At 43.8% G+C, this 25907-nt stretch overlaps 1 protein-coding gene across 3 annotated transcripts in view; it reads right to left on the bottom strand.

Annotated features, from left to right (window-relative positions):
• Nucleotides 1-25907, bottom strand: part of gprc5c (G protein-coupled receptor, class C, group 5, member C) — a 61925-nt gene that overhangs the window by 25802 nt on the left and 10216 nt on the right. The window contains exons 4-5 of one of the 3 annotated variants that reach the window (XR_010966955.1): nt 20995-21189; nt 18252-18849 (exon numbers count right to left, since the gene is read on the bottom strand). Coding sequence is in view for 2 of the 3 variants with exons in the window: in XM_068003997.1 (XP_067860098.1) it covers nt 21034-21189 (156 nt within the window). In the remaining variant the exon portion in view is untranslated. Of the gene's footprint in view, nt 1-14803; nt 18850-20994; nt 21190-25907 lie in introns of those variants that run through there. The other 2 variants (XM_068003997.1, XM_068003998.1) reach the window with 2 other exon arrangements.

Genomic DNA, 25907 nt, shown 5'->3' with positions numbered 1-25907 from the left:
CAGTATTAATTACATAACATGCACTACCACTCCCTCTCCCTATTATATATGTCAATGTCATTGACCTAAAATAATAAAAATGATTAACTTTGCAATAATAAGTAAAGTTGAAAGCTTAGACATTTCACGGTGTGTTGTTAGCTCCAGAAAACCTAATGCATTGAAATGAAGTGAATTCATTATTGTAATGGAGACATGAATCCATTTAAAATAAATCATTAGGCATTCATACTTTAATATCAGAGTAATCTCTAGGCTTAAAGTATTTAAACAAATACCTTCTTTTCAAGTCTCATTAAGGAACTTGTGTTGTACCTATATGCACTGCATCAGTCATCTTCTGAGATTCATGGTATAAAGTTCTGAATCTCACTGTTCAGCACGGGAAAAGGAGTCACTTTGGTTTGAAATGCAGTTTTTGCTGATTGAGCTACTGAATAATTCATGGCTCTGCTGCTGCAGAAGTTGATCCTTCCTGTGCATGTGCACCAAATCACAGCAGATCGAACAAAAGACGATCTTTGAAGTGCAACCTCATCTCATCCCTGTCCTTTTCTCACCTCCAGCCTCTCATTCCTGCAGGCACTAGTCTCTGAACATTTAAAAGGAGTAAACACTCTGAGCCCTGCTTAGTCGACACACAAGGCGATAAATGCAACTCAATCCCAGGCTAAGTGGATGCGGTGATCTCAAAAGCCTGTGGTAGTAGCTGCAACGTTCTCTCAGGACGGAGAGGAACAGGGAGCCAAGGTCATTAACCAGAGGGAAAGAAGCGGGCAAATGTACAGACCTGCCAAGTCTCAGTCACTCACCTCGAGTGAGACTCACTCATTTTGGTTTATAAATGTCACCTACTTTGACGTGTCTCCCTCTTTAAAAAAAAAATAAGCTCCTTGCGTTTAAATGTGTGTGAGCTGCCTCGCTATTTCTGATCATAAATCTCACTCCTGAAGTTGGCTGACATTGAGTGCTGTGTAACTATGAAGTGAAAAAGTAAGATCCATAGGGCGTGCTCCCTGGAAAAAATAAACATCAAAAGGTTTGGGTGTGTATATGTTTTGAGAAAAAACATAACTTTGTAATTACCTAAAAATGTTAATTGGGTTTGCAAAATCCATGTGCATTGTGGTAAGCCACTGAAAAATTGGCACACACCCTTTTATCAAACTGCTAGCAGGCTGCTAACATCCTTTCTAAGACAGATTCACTATAGATAGCTTCATTTTGATTCCACCTTCTGCTCCACTGAAGACCTTGACTCGTGCGGGATACTCTCCTGATACCTCACCCAAGTGATCTTTCTTCACTTGTGAGCCTAGACAGGCCCTGAAATTTCTTGGTGTTCTGCCGGTTTCCATTGCCATAACTCCGGTGGAAGTCTCAGAGAAGTCCCAGGGAAATAGTGGACACGTGGTTATGTCAGTCTTATGCCTTTTTCGGGTGTTTCTTCGTTGACGTGAGAGGGTAGGAACATCCGTCCACCCCTTACAATGACGGGCTAGGGCAGGGCTGTCGCGGGGATTCCGTAGGCTGGGAGTTCCTGCTGCTGCACCACGAAAGGGCCCCGGAGTTACAGTGATGGCCAATACGTCAAGTAGAGGAGTGCCAATTTACACAAGGGTGCATGTGGGCCCCCACCAGCGGGTCCAGGGCTGGACCCCCAAAGAGGAAGGAATTTTTTTGCTCGTTGGCCATTTGGAGGAATGTCATGTTTGGGGGGATGGTGGGTAGGAGTAGGGGGAGGACTGGGCATCCTTCCCATCCAGGTGACAAACAGCCAAGTTTCCATTGGCACTGGGTGGTGGGCACCACAGATGTGCCAATGGTGCTTGTGCCTGCCTGTCCCATGCCAATGAGATGCCGTCTCACTGACTCTGGGATCACCACCTGAGCAAATTCGGGGCCTTAGTTTCAGCAGGCTATTCAACAACAGGAGGCCAAGCCCATTCCTGTCCTTACCTGATGTCCACATGCGCACTTCCCAGCAGGAGTCGCTCGATGATGATTAGGAGCGGGAACCATGGCTGGTTTTCCTTTGCTATCCCAGGATTACTGAGGCTAGTTGTAGCACACTTACTGCTACCCCGGCTATTAACCAACAAACCTTGGACCTTCCTGGTCAATGTGGCTCTGTTCCTCACCAACTGAGCTGATAGGAGAAGCCATTTGAAATATTTTTCAATATTGTGGGAAATATTAATCCTGTGCTGAGTGAAACTGGCAATTCCAGCTATAGGATAAAGGTAAGTAAACATTTGTATTGCACATGTTGAGAAACAAATTCACAACTCAACTCAGGGAAGGGTGTTAGTTTTTAAGGCAATTTTATTGATTCAGTTCAAATTCATTTATACCCAGATAGCTACATTTGTATATGGTGGAGAATTGGTTACTTTCTTTTTAGTTACTGAGTTGAAAGATAAGGCTATCAGGTTGGTAAAATGTTAAGAGGCCAGGATGTTGCTTTATTAAAACAAAAGCTCAACCATTGCCCAACCTCACTAAAACAGATTACCTGGTCATTTGTTTCATTGTTACTTCCTCCCCATCTGCCTACTTCCACCTCTGTAACATCGCCCGTCTCTGCCCCTGCCTCAGCCCATCTGCTGCCGAAACCCTCATCCATGCCTTTGTTACCTCCAGACTGGACTATTCCAATGCACTCCTGGCTGGCCTCCCATCTTCCACCCTCCATAAACTTGAGCTCATCCAAAACTCTGCTGCCCGTATCCTAACTCGCACCAAGTCCCGTTCACCCATCACCCCTGTGCTCACTGACCTACATTGGCTCCCGGTCCTGGAACGCCTCAATTTGAAAATTTTAATCCTTGTTTTCAAATCCCTCCATGGCCTTGCCCCTCCCTATCTTTGTAACCTCCTGCGGCCCTACAACCCTCCGAGATCTCTGTGCTCCTCCAATTCTTGCCTCTTGCTCATCCCCGATTTTAATCGCTCCACCATTGGCGGCCGTGCCTTCAGCTGCTTACGCCCTAAGCTCTGGAATTCCCTCCCTAAACCTCTCTGCCTCTCTACCTCTCTCTTCTCCTTTGACGCCCCTTAATACCTACCTCACCAGTCCTAATATCTCCTTATGTGGCCCGGTGTCAAATTTTGTTTGATAATCGCTCCTGTGAAGCGCCTTGGGATGTTTTACTATGTCGAAGGCACTATATAAATGCAAGTTGTTGTCCTGAGGTCATGAAAGCCGATATATAAATGTAAGTCCTTTCTTTCTTATCTCCCCCTACTCCACGCTGGGGAAAAAGGTGTTGGATAGATGAACAACCTCCCCTTAATTGGCAACATATTGAGTTCCAAAAGCTGGCAGTTGCTGGTATTTGCTCAGCTCCAATGCATTGGAATGAACCTGGAGTATAAAATCCTACTGTGACACCATTATACGCTGCTAAGAGATTCGCAATAGGAATCAATGCACAATTTTGCAAATACATTATTCCACAAAATGAGACTCCAAACTCTAGTCATTTTCACACATGACGATTGCAAATTAGTCATGAAAAAATTGTTTATGAATAGTGCACAGAGGATTCATAAGCACTGTAGACATTGGTTGATTTCAAGGTTCTAATCTTTGACTGACTGGATCTGTGTGATGTATCGTCAGAAATAAACTCTAGAATTTTGAGTCCACTCTGTACTTCCCAAAAACCCAGGTTACAAGTGAAATCCACGTGACATCAGTTCACTTATTACTGGACCTTACATAAACCTTCCCTGAGCTATAGTTTTCTAGTCAGAGCTGGGGAAAGTGCTTTGAACAGAAAGTATCCCCGCTCCCCCTGACTTTTCTTTCCCTTAACAAGTACTACAATAACAATAGCAACTTGCATTTATATAGTGCCTTTAACGTAGTAAAACGTCCCAAGGCGCTTCTCAGGAGCGATTATCAAACAAAATTTGACACCGAGCCACATAGGGAGATATTAGGACAGGTGAGGTAGGTTTTAAGGAGCGTCTTAAAGGAGGAGAGAGAGAGGTAGAGAGCCGGAGAGGTTTAGGGAGAGAATTCCAGAGCTAAAGGCCTAGGCAGCTGAAGGTACGGCCGCCAATGGTGGAGCGATTAAAATCGGGGATGGTACAGATTTTAGTGAGCTTTCCTGTTCACTTCCAGGAAACTCTTGATCTCAAGATCAAAAGCTATGTCACATTTGCAGCCAGTGCCCAGAGTTAAAAACTGAAGAAACAGAGAAAACAGGAGATTCTTTAGAGTATTTGAATCAGCCTCTCAATTGATATCAATTGCTTATTACAGCACACTGTTACAATTGATTTCAGCTGGCAAACTTCTCTCAGGCAAGGTTAGGGAGCTCAAAACAAATATAATGAGAAAATAAGTACCAGATCAATGTAACCGTGACTGTTTAATGGGATTAAAAATTCCTGCAGCCTTTTCCATTATTTTTCTTTGTTATGTGGAAGGAGTCTTTAAGTGCAGTTACAGTTACAGATTTTTTTAGATTTTCTTACTATTCTTCCTTGTAATGTTCCACAAAATCTGTAGTGACAATGCATTTGTCCATACTGTGCTGCTGCTCCATATCTGCAAATTCAGTGCTCTGGTTGATAAATCTGTAGGCATCAGTTTGGAATAAATATCTGCAGCAATCAAGCCAACAGTGTTTATTTCTTTTTAAAATTCACCCACTCCCCAACATTCTCTTCTCTTGGATTTTGAAGTACATTATCTTGGTGGCCAATCTTGACACGTGAGCCTTCACAGTGAGTGTCGACAGGGCTACGATGTTCCTCTGCACATCCAACGTCCCCACACAAACACACACACACACACACACACACACACACACTTTCCAATGGGAATCACTGGGTCATGATCAGGAGCAGGAAGCCTGGCTCCATCCCCCCTCCACCCCCACCTCCACCAGGTGAGCTGTGTGCCATCGTATTGAGATCGGTTCATTCAGACCAGGGATTAAAAGTGGGAACGAGCTCAGTACCACACAACGTGTCGGTATATGTTCTCACTGGGCCTTCCCCGGGGAGCTTCCCATGCAGTTTTACAGGTTCTTCTGGTCATTAACATCATCACCACCACCATCATCATCAGCTGCTGGGTAAAGGCTGGGTTCTGCTCAGTGCTGGTTATTTATAGATAGATGTTATCTGGTCTCCCTGACCTCTCTGAGAGATAAACACAGGAAACAATACTTTTGTTTCCCCTCAGGAAATACCAAGGATTCCTAGTGCATTAGGTTGTGAGTAAAACACAATCAGACATTGTTCCCCCAGCCTGCAATTCAAACTCAAATGCTGGGCTGTTTCTTTTATCAAATCACATAGGTGTATCAGTAAACTCTGTAACGCAGTGGTTAAAGGGGCTGCCTGCATTTCCCAGAGAGCATTGAAGATAGGGCAGTGCATTGCAGGTTAACAGAAGAGCTAAAGCTGTTGCCATAGCTACAGTGGCCGAGATCAGCTGATTCAGCACAGACCAGCAAGTGAGGAAGTAGCCTGGTCTCTATGGGTAACCATGACACCACATGGTATATTTACCCATCAGGCCAGTGCAGTGGGGGAGGGGTGCTCAGCTAATGCCTTCAGTGGAGATACTTTTCATACTATATATAATTTCCAAAGATAACTAAATCAAAAGCAAACTACTGTGGATGCTGGAAATCTGAAGACCTTTCGTCAGAACTGATGATATCGATGACCAGAAGAACCTGTAAACCATTTCGACCTGAAACCTTAACTCTTTCTTTCTCCACAGATGCTGCCTCACTTGCTGAGCTTCTCCAGCATTTTCTGTTTTTATTCCAAGGATAACTGTTCAGTGATGTTACAATAAACTCATCGGATAGTGCAGCAGTTTTCATATGCAGGGAGTAACAATCCCTCTGTTTATAATATCTTAAAGCAGTTGCATTGCTGCAGGAGCTCCATTGTTTCAACACAATTAAAAGTAATTTAAAATTCAACACATTTATTCCTACATCCAGTTTAAAAAAAAAGGATAATTGCTGGCGATTCAGGAAATATTTCCCCATGATGTAGTCTCTCTCTGTCTGTCTGTTATGCTGTTCCATTTTCTCATATAGGAGGATACCAAAATCTGGAGACCACCTTCGAAGCATAATAGCTAACCATAGCTCTTAACAGTATTGGTTTCTCCGTTTATACTTAATCTTCCTTTAAATCCTGTTGCTGAAAGTCAAAAGGTTTACTGTAACTGAAATTTAATTTATGCATTGACTTTCCTACATTTTTGACATGCAAGGTCCTGGGGTTGTCTGTTTCTTCTGAATGGGCAGAGCAATAAAAGTCTCCACATGACTGCAGTCCTTGTCACTACAGAGAGGGACAGACTCATTTTATTGTAACGCGATTCCTATTGAAAATCTTTGTGAGGAAAATGACATGTTGGAGTGAAGCCTGGATTTTCTCACCGTTTCTTAATCAGTGTGAACTTCACAACTTTAAAGTGCAGATGTTGGCCTGGCCTTGCACTGGATTACTTTCTCAATAACTCGGTCTCAGCCCTGCTGTTTTTGTTTCTGATCTGACACTCACCGTCTAGGCTCACAAATGAGGGATGTCTACTTAGAGAAAATACTGGAGGCTGATTGAGCCTGTGGATCACAGCATTTCACTAAAGAAGCGGAGAATGTAAGAAAGAAAGACTTGCATTTATATATTGCCTTTCACAACTTCAGTAAGTCCCAAAGCGCTTTACAGCCAGTGAAGTACTTTTGAAGTGTAATCACTGTTGTAATGTAGAGGACAGGTGGGTACAGAAAAAAATGAATGGAGTCTCTCTTCCATATTGAAACAATAGCAGACTATTCGACGGGAGGCACCACACCATGATCCAATCACCATCCACTTTCCAGTAATCAGAGGTAGGATCCTTGGACCTGATTTTTTTTTTCCCTCTCCCTACCTCAGGGGCACTGAATCTAGTGGTACTTTCTCCAAGACCTCCCAGACTGAAATCAGCGAATTCAGCAAGGACTAGAGGTTGAACTTGACACCTTTCTGATCTGTATGACTCCGTACTATACCACACATTACAGTACTGAGGGAGTGCTGCACTGTCGGAGGTGCCGTTCTTTCGGATGAGACGTTGAACCGAGGCCCCACCTGCCTGCTCAGGTGGGCGTAAAAGATCCCATGGCGTTATTTCAAAGAAGAGCAGGGGAGTTCTCCCCGGTGTCCTGGCCAATATTTATCCCCTCAACCAATATCACCAAGAAACAGATTATCTGGTCACATTCTCATTGCTGTTTGTGGGACCTTGCAGTGTGTAAATTGGCTGCCGTGTTTCCTACATTACAACAGTGCCTTCACTTCAAAAAGTATTTAATTGGCTGTGAAGCACTTGGGGATGTCCTGAGGTCATGAAAGGCGCTATATCAATGCAAGTCTTTCTTTCTACATAGATACAAAACTTGGACACATATCAGCAGCTAGGTATTCTGATGGGTGTGAAAGTACTTGACTTCACAGTGCTTCTGACGATGTTCCAGGCTTTTGAGTTACCTCTTCCTGTTATTTCATGGTTTACAGTTTGATGGTTATTTTCCACTAGCCAACAAGTCTATAATCCACCCTAAGGTCACACATTGCTCCTGTAGCTAGAATGTAAGGCAGGAGGATTACCCTCATTCTTGGTTGTAAAATTGTCATTATAAATATTTAAATATCAGCTGTAAAAGAACAGCTTTATCGCTGTGAGCAGGATCATGGGGCTGATTTTGATGTGGGGGAAAAAACCTAATAAAATCTTTAGCAGAAATGGGATGAAAATATCTTTGAAAATACTCTTGTTATTTTGAACTTTAATCAGTTTTACAATGATGTAATTTTTTCTATCTCCAGCTTTCGCAAAACAGTTTTATAAAGATTGTGGGGGGGGTGGAGATTTCCTCTGAGCTGTGTAACAAAGCTGTAAATCTGTATACAAAGAACAAAGGAAATCTTCCCTCTCTTTCTCCCCTCCCCCCATCATATGATTTTATCCAAAACAGTGACCTGGTCCAACCTGTTGGTATTTTTCAATTGTGTTGTTTCCATGTGACACACCATTTCCTGACTGAAATTGTTGGTGGATATCCTGCTCTCATGGGCCTCTGTCCATATTGCTCTGAAACTGGGCAGTTGTAGGCCTATGTGAACAGTCCAGAGTTATCCTTCATTACCCCACTCTTCTGTGGGGGAAGTATAAACACAAGTCAGACCACAACCCCACATCCTACCAATTTGCATTACACGACTCACTGGTGCATAAATGAACTTTGCAAGCAGGCTGCCTTTGTTCTCTGCAGACCGAGAAGGTTAAGACAAGACTGAGAAGCATTGTGAGAGATACAAGCTCTCAATCTGAGCTACAGTGGTTGAATAAAGGACCTGTATCAGTGAGCTACTGGTGTATGTGATAGTAGTGCTGGCGATGGAGTGACACAGTCCAGGACTGTGAGGCACTGGCGTATGTGACAGTAGTGCTGGCGATGGAGTGACACAGCCCAGGACTGTGAGGCACTGGCGTATGTGACAGTAGTGCTGGCGATGGAGTGACACAGCCCAGGACTGTGAGGCACTGGCGTATGTGACAGTAGTGCTGGCGATGGGGTGACACAGTCCACATGTGCACCCAGTGAGATAGTGATCAAGAGCATAATCCTCATCTGATTTATTTCTCTCTTGCCTATATGCGGAGACCAATTTTGGTATTTCTAATACCACCCTGGCTGAGATCAGTACTATCAGCACAGAGCAGGGATTAAACTGGAGATCTTCCTGCTGTGTATGGATGAGCTTGCTCACAGGATAAACTTGCTGAGCCACCAGGATTAGCATATAAAATGCCTATTCAGCTCACGCACCCAATGATGTCATTGGCTAGTCCTCTCATACTTATAATTTGCTGTGTTTAGAACCAGCCACACCCAATGTGACCATCCTTTATTCCAGTCAGATATGACAACTCTGTTGCTGTAATAATTCGACATACTCCTACCAGGACAATCCCACATATGCATGATACTTCTCCCATTCCTGTTCTCCGTGATAAACCTCTTAAGCCGCCTCATTTTTCACTCCAATATTCTCCTCAAATAAATAAACATCATAGTGCAAAGCCTGGTAATGTGGAACAAAAGTACCCATTTCACATTTCAAGTATCCCAAATCACCCACTATCCACCTCTACCACTCATACTTGGCTCTCAGCCAGACTGCCTCACAATCAAGGAATGTTTCATTGGAGAAAGGAGAGAAAGCAAACCACTGACTGGCATTTGTGGTGTTCATGACACCGGCAGAGCTGCCCTTGCCTCCTTCACTCCCTCATCCATGTTCCCCTAATGACTCAAGCCTCCACCCTGTACTCTGCAGTTTATCCCCTATCCCCTTCAGCGCTTAAACTCATTTTGTCCATACAAAGAACAAACTTGCATTTATGTCGCACCTTTCATGACCTAAGGATATCCCAAAGCGCATTACAGCCAAGGAAGTACTTTTGAAGTGTAGCTGCTGTTGTAGTGTAGGAAATGCAACATTCAATTTGCGCACAGCACAGTCCCACAAACAGCAATCAGATAAATGACCAGATCATCTGTTATAGGCATTGGTTGCGGGATTAATATTGGTCAGGATACCATAACTCCCCTACTCTTCTTCGAAATAATGCTATGGGACTTTTTACGTGCACCCGAAAGGGTAGGTGGGGCGTCATTTTATCATTTCTTCTGAAAGACAGCACCTCCAACAGTGCAGCACTCCCTTAGTACTGCATTGAAGTGCCAGCCTAGATTATGGGCTCAAGTCTCTCAAATGGGGCCTGAACCCACACCTTCAGGCTCAGAAGTGACAGTGCTACCATTGAGCAAAGGCAGACACCTAAAGCTCTTTGACTTCCTCCTGTCCCAGCTCCTTAGCATTCAACTTGCCTTCCTCAGACCCATGCTTGCTTACCTCATTCATTTGTTATTATCCTCTGCCACTATCTCTCCTTCCTTCACATTTGCCTTCGTTACCCTTCCTCCTCAAAAAGTCCATCAACCCCTCCATTCTCTTCAACCATCCCCCTTTTCTTCAAAGTGCACACTGTTGCCTTGCAACTACACTCCCACCTCTCCCAGTACAAACTCTCCAATCCTGTCCTCACCTGTCAACACAAAGGCTGCAATAGTCAAAGGAACCAATTACATCCTGTGCGATTACTACTGTGTGAGTTTTAGAAATGGCAGTACAATGCTGCAGCTCTGTCTCCACCCTGGACTCTTTGCAAGCAGGATGCCCCATTAGGAGTACAAAATTGGTTGATTTACTCTTTACAGCTCCTCCAATGACTTTTCTGGTGTATTCCAGGGTTCTATTCTTGATCCCCTCCTTTTCGTCATTTATACACTACCCCTCAATGGTATCACCTGGAAGCACAGGGTTAGCATCCATATGCATGCTGACGAAGCATAATTTTATGCCTCCTCCATCCATCTCAAGTGCTTTGCTGTAGTCTTCGAATGGCTGTCTGACATTAAGATCTGGATGAGCAAAAGTTTCCTCCAACTTAATTTCAGCTAAACCAAAGCCATCCTCTTTGGACCTTGCCAACACCGATATGCCTCTGCCTCAATTCCATCAATTCTCAGGTGTCACCTCAGCCTTAGTCTGGAGGTGTGGATGTGGAACACTGATGCAGCATTCAACCCCGACCTGATCATCTTTTATCAAGACTTTGTTCTTCTGCCTCAGAAATGGTAGCATAGTGGTTATGTTACTGGGCTAGTAATCCAGAAGCCTGGACTAAAATCCAGAGTCATGAGTTCAAATCCCGCCACGGCAGCTGGCGAATTTAAATTCAATTAATTAATTAAATTCAATTAATTAAATAAAAAAAATCTGGAATTAAAATACTAGTATCAGTAATGATGGCCATGAAACTACCGGATTGTCGTAAAAACCCATCTGGTTCACTAATGTCCTTTAGGGAAGGAAACCTGCCGTCCTTACCCGGTCTGGCCTATATGTGACTCCAGACCCACAGCAATGTGGTTGATTCTTAATTGCCCTCTGAAATGGCCTAGCAAGCCACTCAGTTGTAAAATCTCGCTACGAAAAGTCATAATAAGAATAAAACCGGACGGACCACCCGGCATCGGACCACTAGGCACCGGACACGACAACGGCAAAACACCAAGCCCAGTCGACCCTGCAAGGTCCTCCTTACTAACATCTGGGGACTTGTGCCAAAATTGGGAGAGCTGTCCCACAGACTAGTCAAGCAACAGCCTGACACAGCCATACTCACAGAATCATATCTTTCAGCCAACGTCCCAGACTCTTCCATCACCATCCCTGGGTATGTCCTGTCCCACCGGCAGGACAGACCCACCAGAGGTGGCGGTACAGTGGTATACAGTCAGGAGGGAGTGGCCCTGGGAGTCCTCAACATTGACTCTGGACCCCATGAAATCTCATGGCATCAGGTCAAACATGGGCAAGGAAACCTCCTGCTGATTACCACCTACCGTCCTCCCTCAGCTGATGAATCAGTCCTCCTCCATGTTGAGCACCACTTGGAGGAAGCACTGAGGGTAGCAAGGGCACAGAATGTACTCTGGGTGGGGGACTTCAATGTCCATCACCAAGAGTGGCTCGGTAGCACCACTACTGACCGAGCTGGCCGAGTCCTGAAGGACATAGCTGCTAGACTGGGCCTGCGGCAGGTGGTGAGCGAACCAACACGAGGGAAAAACTTACTTGACCTTGTCCTCACCAATCTCCCTGTCGCAAATGCATCTGTCCATGACAGTATTGGTAGGAGTGACCACCGCACAGTCCTCGTGGAGATGAAGTCCCGTCTTCGCACTGAGGACAACATCCAACGTGTTGTGTGGCACTACCACCGTGCTAAATGGGATAGATTCAGAACGGATCTAGCAGCTCAAAATTGGGCATCCATGAGGCGCTGTGGGCCATCAGCAGCAGCAGAATTGTATTCCAGCACAATCTGTAACCTCATGGCCCGGCATATTCCTCACGCTACCATTACCAACAAGCCAGGGGATCAACCCTGGTTCAATGAGGAGTGTAGAAGAGCATGCCAGGAGCAGCACCAGGCGTACCTAAAAATGAGGTGCCAACCTGGTGAAGCTACAACTCAGGACTACATGCATGCTAAACAGCAGAAGCAACATGCTATGGACAGAGCTAAGCGATTCCACAACCAACGGATCAGATCAAAGCTCTGCAGTCCTACCACATCCAGTCGTGAATGGTGGTGGACAATTAAACAACTAACGGGAGGAGGAGGCTCTGCAAACATCCCCATTCTCAATGATGGCGGAGTCCAGCACGTGAGTGCAAAAGACAAGGCTGAAGCGTTTGCAACCATCTTCAGCCAGAAGTGCCGAGTGGATAATCCATCTCAGCCTCCTCCCGATATCCCCACCATCACGGAAGCCAGTCTTCGGCCAATTCGATTCACTCCACGTGATATCAAGAAACGGCTGAATGCACTGGATACAGCAAAGGATATGGGCCCTGACAACATCCCAGCTGTAGTGCTGAAGACTTGTGCTCCAGAACTAGCTGCGCCTCTAGCCAAGCTGTTCCAGTACAGCTACAACACTGGCATCCACCCGACAATGTGGAAAATTGCCCAGGTATGTCCTGTCCCCAAAAAGCAGGACAAATCCAATCCGGCCAATTACCGCCCCATCAGTCTACTCTCAATCATCAGCAAAGTGATGGAAGGTGTCGTCGACAGTGCTATCAAGCGGCACTTACTCACCAATAACCTGCTCACCGATGCTCAGTTTGGGTTCCGCCAGGACCACTCGGCTCCAGACCTCATTACAGCGTTGGTCCAAACATGGACAAAAGAGCTGAATTCCAGAGGTGAGGTGAGAGTGACTGCCCTTGACATCAAGGCAGCATTTGACCGAGTGTGGCACCAAGGAGCCCTAGTAAAATTGAAGTCAATGGGAATCAGGGGGAAAACTCTCCAGTGGCTGGAGTCATACCTAGCACAAAGGAAGATGGTAGTGGTTGTTGGAGGCCAATCATCTCAGCCCCAGGGCATTGCTGCAGGAGTTCCTCAGGGCAGTGTCCTAGGCCCAACCATCTTCAGCTGCTTCATCAATGACCTTCCCTCCATCATAAGGTCAGAAATGGGGATGTTCGCTGATGACTGCACAGTGTTCAGTTCCATTCGCAACCCCTCAGATAATGAAGCAGTCCGAGCCTGCATGCAGCAAGACCTGGACAACATCCAGGCTTGGGCTCATAAGTGGCAAGTAACATTCGCGCCAGATAAGTGCCAGGCAATGACCATCTCCAACAAGAGAGAGTCTAACCACCTCCCCTTGACATTCAACGGCATTACCATCGCCGAATCCCCCACCATCAACATCCTGGGGGTCACCATTGACCAGAAACTTAACTGGACCAGCCATATAAATACCGTGGCTACGAGAGCAGGTCAGAGGCTGGGTATTCTGCAGCGAGTGACTCACCTCCTGACTCCCCAAAGCCTTTCCACCATCTACAAGGCACAAGTCAGGAGTGTGATGGAATACTCTCCATTTGCCTGGATGAGTGCAGCTCCAACAACACTCAAGAAGCTCGACACCATCCAAGATAAAGCAGCCCGCTTGATTGGCACCCCATCCACCACCCTAAACATTCACTCCCTTCACCACCGGCGCACTGTGGCTGCAGTGTGCACCATCCACAGGATGCACTGCAGCAACTCGCCAAGGCTTCTTCGACAGCACCTCCCAAACCCGCGACCTCTACCACCTAGAAGGACAAGGGCAGCAGGCGCATGGGAACAACACCACCTGCACGTTCCCCTCCAAGTCACACACCATCCCGACTTGGAAATATATCGCCGTTCCTTCATTGTCGCTGGGTCAAAATCCTGGAACTCCCTTCCTAACAGCACTGTGGGAGAACCGTCACCACACGGACTGCAGCGGTTCAAGAAGGCGGCTCACCACCACCTTCGAGGGCAATTAGGGATGGGCAATAAATGCCGGCCTTGCCAGCGACGCCCACATCCCGTGAACGAATAAAAAAAAAACTCTAATTCGTGCCTTTACCAAATCAAGGTTTGACTTTTCCATTGCCCTCTTGGTCGGTTCCCCCCTCCACAATCTGATTCATTGCAAATGCTGCGCCCAGTGCCCTCACCAGCACAAAGTCCTAATCTCCCATCACCCGTGTCCTTGCTGAGTTCCACAGACTTTGGTCAATTAACTTTAAATCCTTGACCTCAGTTTCAAATCTCTCCATGGTCCTGTCCCACTCTTCTCAAATTACCACCAGTCTTCTTCCCCCTCAAGCACCCTTCACTTCTCCAACATGGACAGTCCTTGTTTCCTATTCTTTGTGTTCCTCCAATTCTGGCACTCCTTGTTCCTCACTCTCTCCACTCCTCCAATTCTGGCACTGCTTGTTCCCTGCACACTCTGTTTCTCCAATATTGGCACTTTTTGTTCCCTGCGCTCTCTGCTTCTCCAATACTATACTCCCTGTTCCCTATGGTTGCTCTTTCAGCAATTATGTCTCTGCCCTCTGGAACCCCGTCTAAATCTCATCAACTTGCCTCGTCCCTGTTTTAAAAAGGCTCCTAAAATCTGTTATCTTTGACTGTACCTTTCTTGCTCCAACTAACTGCCTTTCTCCGTTTCTCCCTTGTTCGATTTCCACTTTTTTTCCCCTCTGCCCTGTAAAGGCACCTTTCAATACAAAGAACATTATAGAAATTTATCTTGTTGTTCAAGGAAGCACAGTGGAAGAAGCACACAACTGGAGAAAAGAATGTAAAGAAGGGTTTATTTTAACAAAAATGTAGCTTTAAAGTAGGAACAGCTCCTGTAGTACAACACATTCAGGACAATTATCTAGATGCCTTGGCTTTACTTTGACATTTATCTTTCTGTTTGGATGTGGTTGCTGTCTAGTTACATCCCAGTGATTTGTTTCATAACATTTATTTTCACCTTAAACAGTCGTTTGTGTATTTCTTAAAAGAAGTCATTTCACAAACGGTTGAAAAACATATATGTGGATAGTCAGTATAATATAATGACAATAAAGGATGTTTATACAGATCACAAGAAAAGGTTATATAACCCAGTAACTTTGAACTTCACTCATCATTGGGTAAGCAACGACAGAGTTTCCAATACAGGCAGATGTAATGTGCCACATGAGTTCTACAATTTAAATTTGGAGTTTCCAGCAAATGTTCACAATTGCTACTCTAAATGATCTCTATTAAAAATTCACAAGGACAGCCCAGTAGCTATACAACCCTGCAACACAAGTATGGAATAAGAAAAAACTAGCCAGCCCATCGAGTTGGTTAGATTCTCGGCCGGGGGACCTGAATTGGAATGCGGGCCTTTACTGACAATTGCACACGAGGTGGGGATTTCATTCTTCTTGTTTTCCTTAAAAGGGAGAGGAAGAGAAGGGGCCCCTGGGAATCTGTTTCTTAGCGGAACAGTGATAGTGTACGATGTTCTGCCCTTTCCAACCAAGCTCAGTGTAAATACTGTAAAGTTAATTGTAAGGGGAGGGGCAGCAGACAACTACAGTAACAAAAAAACAAAACATGGTAAGAGCAGAAATATGTGTCGAATGTTCATTCCCACATATGCTCGCACTATGAATAATTAATTAAAAGATGCATTGCTGAATGGAGACTTAGAATTGCAGGATACCAGTCTGATCAATCCTACTGTATATAAATATTTGTGTATGTTAATGGTGACAAAATAAATACAAAAAATAACAAAATCTGTTTTATACGTGGCAATGGGAAGCCTATTTCAAGTCTTCTAAATATAGGGAGTGATTTACACATTGGTGTGAGTTTTGCTTCATTCTGATTTAAACAATATGCACGAAAAACAAGGGCGTGATTTCCATACTGATGCGACTTATACGTCAGATTTTACAGCAAAATGTGCAGTCCACACATCATTGTTAAAACAGTGATAATAAAAAAAAGCTCAATGTAAAACATTAAAAAAAGCATAATAGCTAAAATGCCACAGAATATACGATATATGATTCTACTGCTCAGAAAGTCTATTCTTTGGCTAGCGACAATATATTGGTACTGAAGTACTTACAACTTGCACCTATTGAACCAACTTTTGAGTTCAGAAAAATTATTACTGAGCTCCTAGTTTTCTTTAAGTAACCCCATTAAGGGCCATATTTTCCTCTTTTGTAGAAAATGGTAACCCCAAATGCACAATTTTGTTGCTAAAGTTGATATGTAATCCAACTTTGATTATCAGGAATAGAAGGAAAGCTGCCAATCACTTGTATTACTGCTACTCACATACATTTCAAGCATCCAGATTGCAACTTTTAACAGTATAAATCAAGATTATTTCATCACCTAGCTCAAGAGTCAAAATGGCACAGGGACCATGCAGGGGGGCAGGTAATCTGGCAGTTGTGGATCGGCCGCCCGTCAGTGGAAAGGAAAATATCGACAACCGGCAGTTTACTGCTCGCGACGAAAGTGAAAGTGACCCCAGTAGAAGTTCAGTGATCAGAAAATGAAGTTCTTCGTCGACAGTGAATTGCATACCGGAGAGGGCAGAGGTTAAGTCCATAAACTTGCTCTGGACAAAGATTATGGCAGCAGGTCAACTTTAACATTAACCACTGGGTCAACTTGGGGTTTACAATAACAAGTATTTGGGAGGAAGTCTGTAAGAAGTTCCATGATTTGAAAAAGAGCACCAAAGTAAGGCAAGAGTATCACAATCAATATGGGGATGAAAAACATGTATATCAGATGCTTTTAACTGTGAGTTATTAAGAATATGTCTATGAAATGAAAGTAATACTCACAATGTCAAATAAATGAACGCAATGCCAGGTAGCAATTTAGCTCATCTTAATATGGAGATGAAGGATATACATAATAATGCTTTTAAGTGTCCATGTAGACAAGTGATTAATAGATCTTGTGACGAAAAGACAATACCAAAACGGAGAATTGTGCTTAAGTACTAATAATGACCTATCTGCTCTCTTCGCAGAAGATGGAGAACCTAGAGGTTTTCAGGGCAAAGCAGTGGAAGGACATTTACCACAGCACCAAGTGATATCACCCACGGGTCCCTGAAGTTGAAGCCCAGATACAGCCCATTTTCTGAATGTACTCCCCCGGTGTGAAGTCTCACCTGCCAGGGGAACCAATCAGTAAATCACGAGCACACTCTGTACAGTTCTCCAGCCACCCGTGCCCATAATTTTCTGATATGTGCTCAGAGTGCGCGTGCAGAAAATCGGCCCTCGTGTGTTCACTAATTCAGTTAGAAGAATAAGTCAGTACAGGTTGAACCCAGGTCAAGGTTTTTTTTTTAAAAAGGCTAACCTTTGTAAACAAATTTTAGCGGCGAGCAAGGTGCAGAGTAGCAGTAAAAAAGTCTGTTATCTGCTCTGTACCACAATTGCTCCACTGTTTTTCTCACATCTAATTTTTCGTTATACTTTACAGGCAGAGGAAAATACGGCCCTGAGGAATGCCTGGAATCTCTCAATCATATTCTTCAGTGATAGATTTAGATTTTGCAGTCTATCCCTATGGAACAGTATAGACCGGTACAGGCTATCGCCACGGTGCAGTATAGACCGGTACAGGCTATCGCCACGGTGCAGTATAGACCGGTACAGGCTATCGCCACGGTGCAGTATAGACCGGTACAGTGTTGTGTCATCGCTTTACACATAATGATGTTTACACTAATGAAAGATGCAATTTCCTTTTTTTGCCAACACAATTGAATATTGTTGTTTCAGAAAGCAGCACTTTGCATTGAAAAAACCATTAGTTTTGGTTTGAGTAGTTTTGATTGATTCACAGCAGCTCGTGTCAGTTTAGCGACCCGCATCTTAAGATTCCGTCGTGGGCTGTGTGCTTTGAGCCTGCACCACAAGATAAGATGTCAAATTCTGTACTTGTTATGATACTAAGAGAATAGCATTCTAACTGAGTCAACACAACACAACCTCAACTGAAGAAGCATAGGCCATCCCCAGTAGCATGTTAAATTCCATCACAGAACCCAACAGTTGATGGTCTTCAGATGACTCAAACTTAAAGCAGACAGTTTCTGCTTTAAATATTGTAACTGAATATTATGTCACAGGAATAAATCACAGTCTGATAAAGGAGTCCACCCAAAACATTAACCCTTCCCTCTTTTAGATGTTCAGCAACTTGCTGTGCATACCTAGCATTTTCTGTTTCCATTGCAGATTTTCAATATTTCTGGTTTTCTTTTTAACTGTAGCTGGTGTGTCTCCTTTGCTCTTTTGATGAAAGTCTGTATCCCGCAACTCCCTACTTGTGATATGGGAGGTGGGAGGGTGATACGGAGGTTGCTAGAAGCATATTTACAAGGAGTTGCACTGGAAAGGTCATTGTCATCGCATGGTTTTTGTCTTACGGCATCATATCTTTTAAGTCTGTTCAGCCGATCTCACAAAGACTATGAAGATATTGCTCAATGTGCATAGAGGACACACAGCAATGGTTCAGTCCCCACGCTGCCTTGTGTGGTTACCCGCTCATTGTGGCTTGGTCTGTAGTTACTAAACAATGCTTAAACCCTGTGACACAGGGGTTTCCTTCAGTAAGTTGCAGTAACTGATCTGCTTCATTTTCACATAAGTACCCAATCAACAGGATTTTCCTCCCTCTGATCCGCTGTCTCCCACAGAATAAAAAGATATCAGCAAAGGACTGAAGTTTCAGATTTTGGTTTACATCATGAAGGATGGACAGAGAGACTCCTTTCACCACAGAGATTTTCCATATTGGGAGTTGACCTGTTTACATCAAGAGAAAAGATTGGTTGTTAAGGCTGTTGGATAAAAAAGGGGAAAAAAAAAAATCTGACCTCATTTTACTAGAAGCACCGTTCTCCAAAAATAAAATGTTAAAGTGGATAACATGTTACCATTTCCCACACACATAGTTAAGAATGAACATTAAACTACTTTGCAACTAGGATTAAAATGAATAGATGGCCCATATACATAGGCAAGAAGCACAAGACCAGTGAGCTGAGAATTCCTCTGGTCCCTATGTGTAGTGACGTTATAAATGTGTTTGTGAAGATTTTTCTAGAGACATTCTAAAAGAACAGGTGTAGGATTTCAATAATTGTGGCAGCAAAATTACACAATTCATCTATACTTGGGTTTTTAAAATTTTCAACAAGAGGAAAATATGTCCCTTAATCTTCACAAACCCATTTATGATATTTCCACATAGCACACAGACAAATACTTACCCCTATTGTTGAGATGACAAAAGGTTTAATAAGCATGTTAAAAAAAAAGCAAAATATACCCGTCCTGAGATCAGAAGGTAGATTTTATGAATTCACAGTTGGCACAGAAGCTCACGCATCAGAGCTACAATTCACGGAGTGGGTAGCAAATCCCCGCACCAGGATTGTAAAATATATCCTCGTATTATCAAAGACCTTCAGCTGAAGTTTGTGGTTGAATTTTTTGACTGGGGGGAGCGGCAGTCGGGGGGGAGGGGGGGGGGGTGTAGTAGTGGAATATTGGAATGTATATTTTGGGAAAAAGTCAAGTGGCCCAGCAGAGAACCAAAACCAATGTAAATCCTGGGCCAATTAGAAGTGTTAAAGTTGCATTTTAGAATGTTAACAAATCTGATTGTCCAGTCCAAAAATACCCGGAGTATTTTTACTGAAATGATCCATTAAAAAAAATTGTAAACCTTATGTAAGCAGATAAAGATATCTGCGATTGTCTGAATTCAATGTTCACTGCACCATGTCGGTTGGATACACACAATTTAGGAGCCGTTCCAGGAATTTAACAGAACCTTATATAGAGAACAGGATTACAATATAAATTAAACAGCACGAGATACCCAGTAAAACTGGTAACACATTGCGCCTGGTACTAACCTGCTCCCTTTATAGTGATGCCTGGCTCCTAAATCAAGTCAGCTGAACAAGTGTAAATTAGGGGCAACAGCAATTACGTGGGTGTGTGTGTGTGCTGGGCCTTTAGGAGCAAGGAGCAGACGGATGTAATGTGCATTTATTTTGGATTTCTGCCTATAAATTTTGATTCTGAACCACGGGAGTAGATAGAAAAGAGGAATGGAAAAAATTCAAAGCCTTTAGAATCAATTGTAGATTTTCCAAATATACCAGTTAGGTACAGTTAAATAAAAAAACAAACACAGGGCCTACAGGAAAGGTGGGGGGGGGGTGTGGGTGGTTGAGAGGCCTCTTCATGGTATTCCAAAAGTTCCATGCGCATCACTTGCTTCGACTAGCAAATGCCCCACAGTCACAACACGCCTATTGTGTGGAATGCTGTGTTGAGCAGAATGCAAGGTTTTGTCACTGGAAGCCAGCATTGGGTGAGCTTATGGACCCTTTGCCTGTTCAAAAAAGGCACATGGTGGGGCCATAATTGGAGGCATCTGTCTTTTTTTTTAAAAACTGAGAAACCTAGAAGCAGAATCCAGGCATTATCCGAGCTAGAAAGAATAGATGAGGTAAGTTGTAATGCGATTAGGTGACACTTAGCCTGGGTTTTAAAAGCCTGTAAATCGTAGGAGGAAGGAAAGACCAAGTGAGATAAGGAGTTCCACAGTGTTATAGTTCTTGGAAAGAATGAGTTAGTGTCGGAGCTGAAAAAAAATGAGCTCAACCACAATGAGAAAAAAGTAGCTGAGCACATAAGATATTTTTAGACCTCTAAAGGCAAGGGTATCAAGTCTAACGTGCAGGAGTATCAGCCCAAAGACATACCCAATAGTCTCCCCCACACCAGCATGTTATCTTTGTTTCTTATCTGGTCATATCACTCTGCCTTGACCTGTGACACTTTAGTCAATTAGTTCTACTCAGCTAACAACTTCATTGCACGTTGCCAAGGCATCCCCAGGATAGCCACATACACACAGATTGAAAGTCATACATTTTGTTGGTCGTCTCTCTGCAGCCATGCAAGTAGGCGCTAAAATGTCCGTCCATTGTTGCCCTCTTGTTGGGCAGGCTGCCTGCTCCCAGCTGTGAATGCATCTTCTGCACGGAGAGTGGAGGCGTTACTGGAAAACGCCGACTGGTTAATGGTGACCCTCGGGATATAATGGTCATAGGGATTTTCTAACTGCTTGAAGAACACAAAAAACGAGTCAGGAAAAATCAATGAATTAAAAAAAATGAAGAACATGCCGAGGTTACAACATAAGCTCCCGTAACGTGGGAGTGTAACGAAAATAAACACTTCTAAAACTGTCAGATGTAAAACATCTACGCAAAACAATTGTGTGTGTGTAAATTAAGAAAGCCAACTATTGTCACCTGGTTTGCATTTTGGTATACACAATGTAGAACTATTATAGCTTATCTGTAGGAATGTTATCGGTGGTTTCTCTATATAACTGCACAATCAGATCAGTGCCAGGTTTTAAGGCATTAGTACTTTCTCTTTGTTGACCTGCCAATTGTTTCTCCTCCTCTGAAGGCACTGACTCCGTGCTGGGTTGGCTCCATGGGCACTGGGAGGCCTTAAGTACCTTGTCTAAGTGGTCATTACTCAGGTCTGAGACTTGACGGTGAGCAGTCACAGGCTACTCAACTGTAGGGGCACCACAGCCAAGTCTCATCCTGTCCGCACGTTGTTAACTTCCAGCAGGGTTGGAACTCTGGCAGTTTTAGGAAAAAAAGGAGGCTGAGGCCAACTTTATACATGTGCAAATAAGGGGCCTAACGCCTGTTTGAGGCCCCCCCTCTGCAAGACTGATTTGGCCCGAGACAGCTGGCACCAGCCACCATCAGGAAAACTAACCGGCCTAACAGGAGGTCCTTAAAGGGACCACTGCAGGCCGCAAACAACATGACGAGATTTTAAAATATACCTAACTGCGTGCTCCTTCTGACCCCATGTTCAAAGAACACAGGCTGCTGATGGACATTGATTGCCCCCAAACCCCCAATCGCCACCCTCCCCCAAAATGGACACCGATCTCCCAACCCCCCCCCACCTCCCACCCCGGGATCATCACCGCTACCTCCCGACCTGAAGGCCCCCCCCCCTCCTCACTTACCCGAGGGCCACTGCAACACCAGAAGCAACCTGATATTCCATCGCGCTTCACCAGTGAGCAGCCACCTTACTCTCCGCAGCAAGAGGCCCAATATCGGGGGCGCCCCAGACTTCACCGTTCAGGCGCAGGGATCAATTCCTATGCCCCCCCCCCAGCAATGGGTGCACCCGAATTTCTAGGCCAGAATGCATCAGGTTTGGAGCTGTGCTGGTCACACTCCTGAGGCTGGTCGTGTAAACATGGCATCCAGTCTGTTCCCACCAAGTATCCCGTGTCAGGTCAGACCCCACTAATTGATCACGCCTCCTTCTATTCCTTTGCTCAGAGATTAACTAATCTTAGTTAAAAAATTAATAGCCGATTCAATTTCAGTCGGGCGATAGTAAAACAGACTACCTATATTTTTTTTACAGCAGCTTATAAGTTTATTTTTTTTTAGAAATTCTTCCATCTAACCCCGAGTGCCTATTTATTGAGCAATATCCATTGATGCTTAAAAATGTCTCCATTACAATTCTTGTCTTTGAAAATAAAAAAGTAAAAATTCTGCAGGACTTCCAAGATCTAGTAGACGGGAATACACATCTGCAACAACTGCAACTTCTGGTTATCGAGCATAAAATAATTTTTCACACCTTGTGCTCTGACAGTTGCTGCAGTGTTTAATATCGGGTATAACTAGCAAGGTCAGAGCCAACACCAGAGAACTAAAGTAAGAGAGAGGAATACCTGAGCTGGTCTGCGCCGTTAAGATTTTCAAAGTGAAAATACTTGTTTGTTGAAATTGGACATCCGACATTAAATCTTGGGGCAAGTTTATGCTTCGCTTGTACAGTATCTCTTTGTTCCTTGCCAGCAGAGTTTGGCAGGAGTGATGAAAAGGTGAAGGGCACACAAGCAAAGCAACAGCAGCTCAAGTAGCGAAAAATAAGGCAGCCTTCTTCAAAAACTGCAATAAATATACTGTTATCATTGCGCTATATAAAAAATCCTTGCAAATAACTCAAGCTGTGCTCAATATTCATCTCATTTTACACTCATGGAAAACCAACCATATGACTCCCAGCCAAGCCCATATGTTGATACAGGCTTCTCATTGTTGTGCCTTTTTGCTGCTCTGTGAAGTTATTGCAACACATATCCACAATTAAAGGAGTCGATAGGGTAGATAGGGAGAAACTATTTCCTCTGGTGGGCGAGTCCAACACAGAGGGGCATAAACTTTAAAATTAGTGCTAAGCCGTTCAGGGGGTCATGTCAGGGAGAAAGTCTACACACAAAGGGTGATGGAAATCTGGAACTCTCTTCCCCCAAAAAGCTGTTGAGGCTAGGGGTCAATTGAAAATTTAAAAACTGAGATAGATTGATTTTTTTTTTTGTTGGGCAAGCGCATTAAGGGTTACGCAACCGAGGCGGGTGGATGGATGGAGTCACGATACAGATCAGCCATGATCTACCTGAATGGCGGAACGGGTTCGAGGGGCTGAATGGCCTACTCCTGTTCCTATGATTCTGCTCTGCGGTGTATGACAAAAGGCTGCACTATTTAAGCATGTGCACCTCATTAATTTGCAGGTGTACAGCCATCCTTGAAAGGCTACGATAATAGTTCAGACTAAAACGTCAAAGTAAATAGTTTACATGGCCTTCCCTCACAGTAAAGATACATCAAACTCAAGGCTGCATACATAGTGTGCTGGTCAAGTAAGCACAGTAAATAAGCACTTTTACGAGGTCACGTAAACCCTTCCAGCTCAGAACTCTTCTTTCAGCAGAGCACCTGGCTAAACAGCTGCATCTCACATTAACCATCCCACTGATGCTACACAATTTTTTTTTTTAAATGGGTGGAAGGAGAAAGACAGTCATGAGTTATTTGCAAAAAGTCTTTCCCTCCATGGAATTTTTCTTTTAATAAATACTGTGAACGTACAAGCAGTTACGAACTAAGAGGATGGAGCACTAAAACAGTGACCCTTTCAGCCATTTCAGAGTCTCGTGGCACTGTAGCTGTCCATGTTCTTCCCTTTTACATTACACTGCATTTATCACCTTATGCTAGACAGAGACTCCTGTGTAATGTTATACATTTAGAAAATGGACTGTTTCCTTTGCAGCTTTTTAACTATACCACACCTCCAACAACTTTCCTCCGTTGTCCAGCTCAGTGTAACTGCCCTTGCTTCATTCCACTTTTACCTATTCAATTGTAGCCACAGCATCTCCAGCAATGGCGTCTCTTCACGCTCCCGCACCTACATGCTACCCCTTGGTGACATCATCCGCACACAGGCACCGGGTCAGCTTCCACAAGTATGCTGACAATATCCAGTTCTACCTCTCTAATACCTCTCTCAACCCCTCCACTGCCTCTGTGATCAGAACGCTCGTCTGACATCCAGTCGATGCAAAAGTTCGACATTAACTTACTGCAGCAAACCTAACTTCACGGGTCAAAGTAACGTCATGTTGCACAGTTTAGTGTCTTATTAAATATTTGAACTGTAACAAGAGTCCGATGGTGCCATGCAATTTGTTACTGATGCACTGAGCACTGTTAAGAGACACGACGTGCGATCACAACTGCGATTTCAGTCCCGCAGTAACCCCACAATCTCAGCTGGGAAGTGCCGAGACTGAGCAAAGGTTGGGAAAGGGGGCACTCAGACAGTAACTTATCATTCTGTCAATATTGTACAATTCCCAGCAGTTGACTGAAGGGAGAGGTGTGGGAACAGATCCTTTGGGTCTTTTCCCAGTTGAGGAAGTGGCGTCTGATACAGAGGAGCCTGAAGGGAAACTCTAAACTCGAATTAAATTAGAACAAGATTGTAACTGTAGTATGGGGGTAAGATTTCAGATGTTACTGACTTTGTTTTTTGCGTTCCGTTTTCCTAAACTGAATTATTAATGTTTAAAAAAAAAACTGCAAAAATGAAACACGCCAGAAACATTTCAAATTGTGGTAAGATTGACAAATTATGGCAGAGGATGTTATTTATAGAGGCAGAGAACAGTACATGTCTAAGAAGACACTGAGGAAAGGAATTGCAGCAATGTACGAACATCAGCTTCAAGGTTATAAGACAGCAACTCATCTTCCTGCACACAACAGGTCAAACTTAATAACACACACACGCTGCAGCCAAGGTTCCTGACAAGTTCCGACAGATTATAAAGACACACAAGAGTATGTCGGACAAGTACTGTGGTTAGAAGCCAGTAGTGCTAAAGGGGAAGAGGAGGAACAAAAAATTAGAGTGGTATAGCTCACCAAGAAAGAACAGACTTTCACATAAACTCACACAGGCAAAACCTAGCACACAGAGCTCTCTCTTACTGAAACCAGTAATTAAGGTGAACAACAGGTTTCTGATTGTGTTCAATTTCTCAAACAAGATTTCTAACGACACGTAACCTCGCTCCAATTTTGTGTTTGTTGCACAGTCTCATTTTGACCGATGCTATAAATATTTCAACATAAGTTTTGGTGCAGGCTTGTTCCTAATTTGGAAGAATTTATTAAGTACAGTGTTACTGTTTCATTGTTTATCAGATTTCAACATCAAAACTAGTTGTTTGAACCCAGCTGTTGTCAACTGCAATTTATGAAATATAATTGGGGTGTGAGGTGATGGTTAACAGTTTTATGGGCAGATTCCCCACTACTTTTTGACCAGTCACTCCTAATTGTTCTTTTTACACTGTTTTTCTACTTCTCAGTTCCAGAGTATTTTAGTGTTGACTCATATCTGATAGTTTTGATTTCTAAAGGGTTTTT

Source organism: Heptranchias perlo, chromosome 23, assembly GCF_035084215.1.
Source record: "Heptranchias perlo isolate sHepPer1 chromosome 23, sHepPer1.hap1, whole genome shotgun sequence".
Classification (NCBI taxonomy): domain Eukaryota; kingdom Metazoa; phylum Chordata; class Chondrichthyes; order Hexanchiformes; family Hexanchidae; genus Heptranchias; species Heptranchias perlo.
Note: the sequence above shows the minus strand (reverse complement) of the source record. Positions and strands in the feature narration are given on the sequence as shown.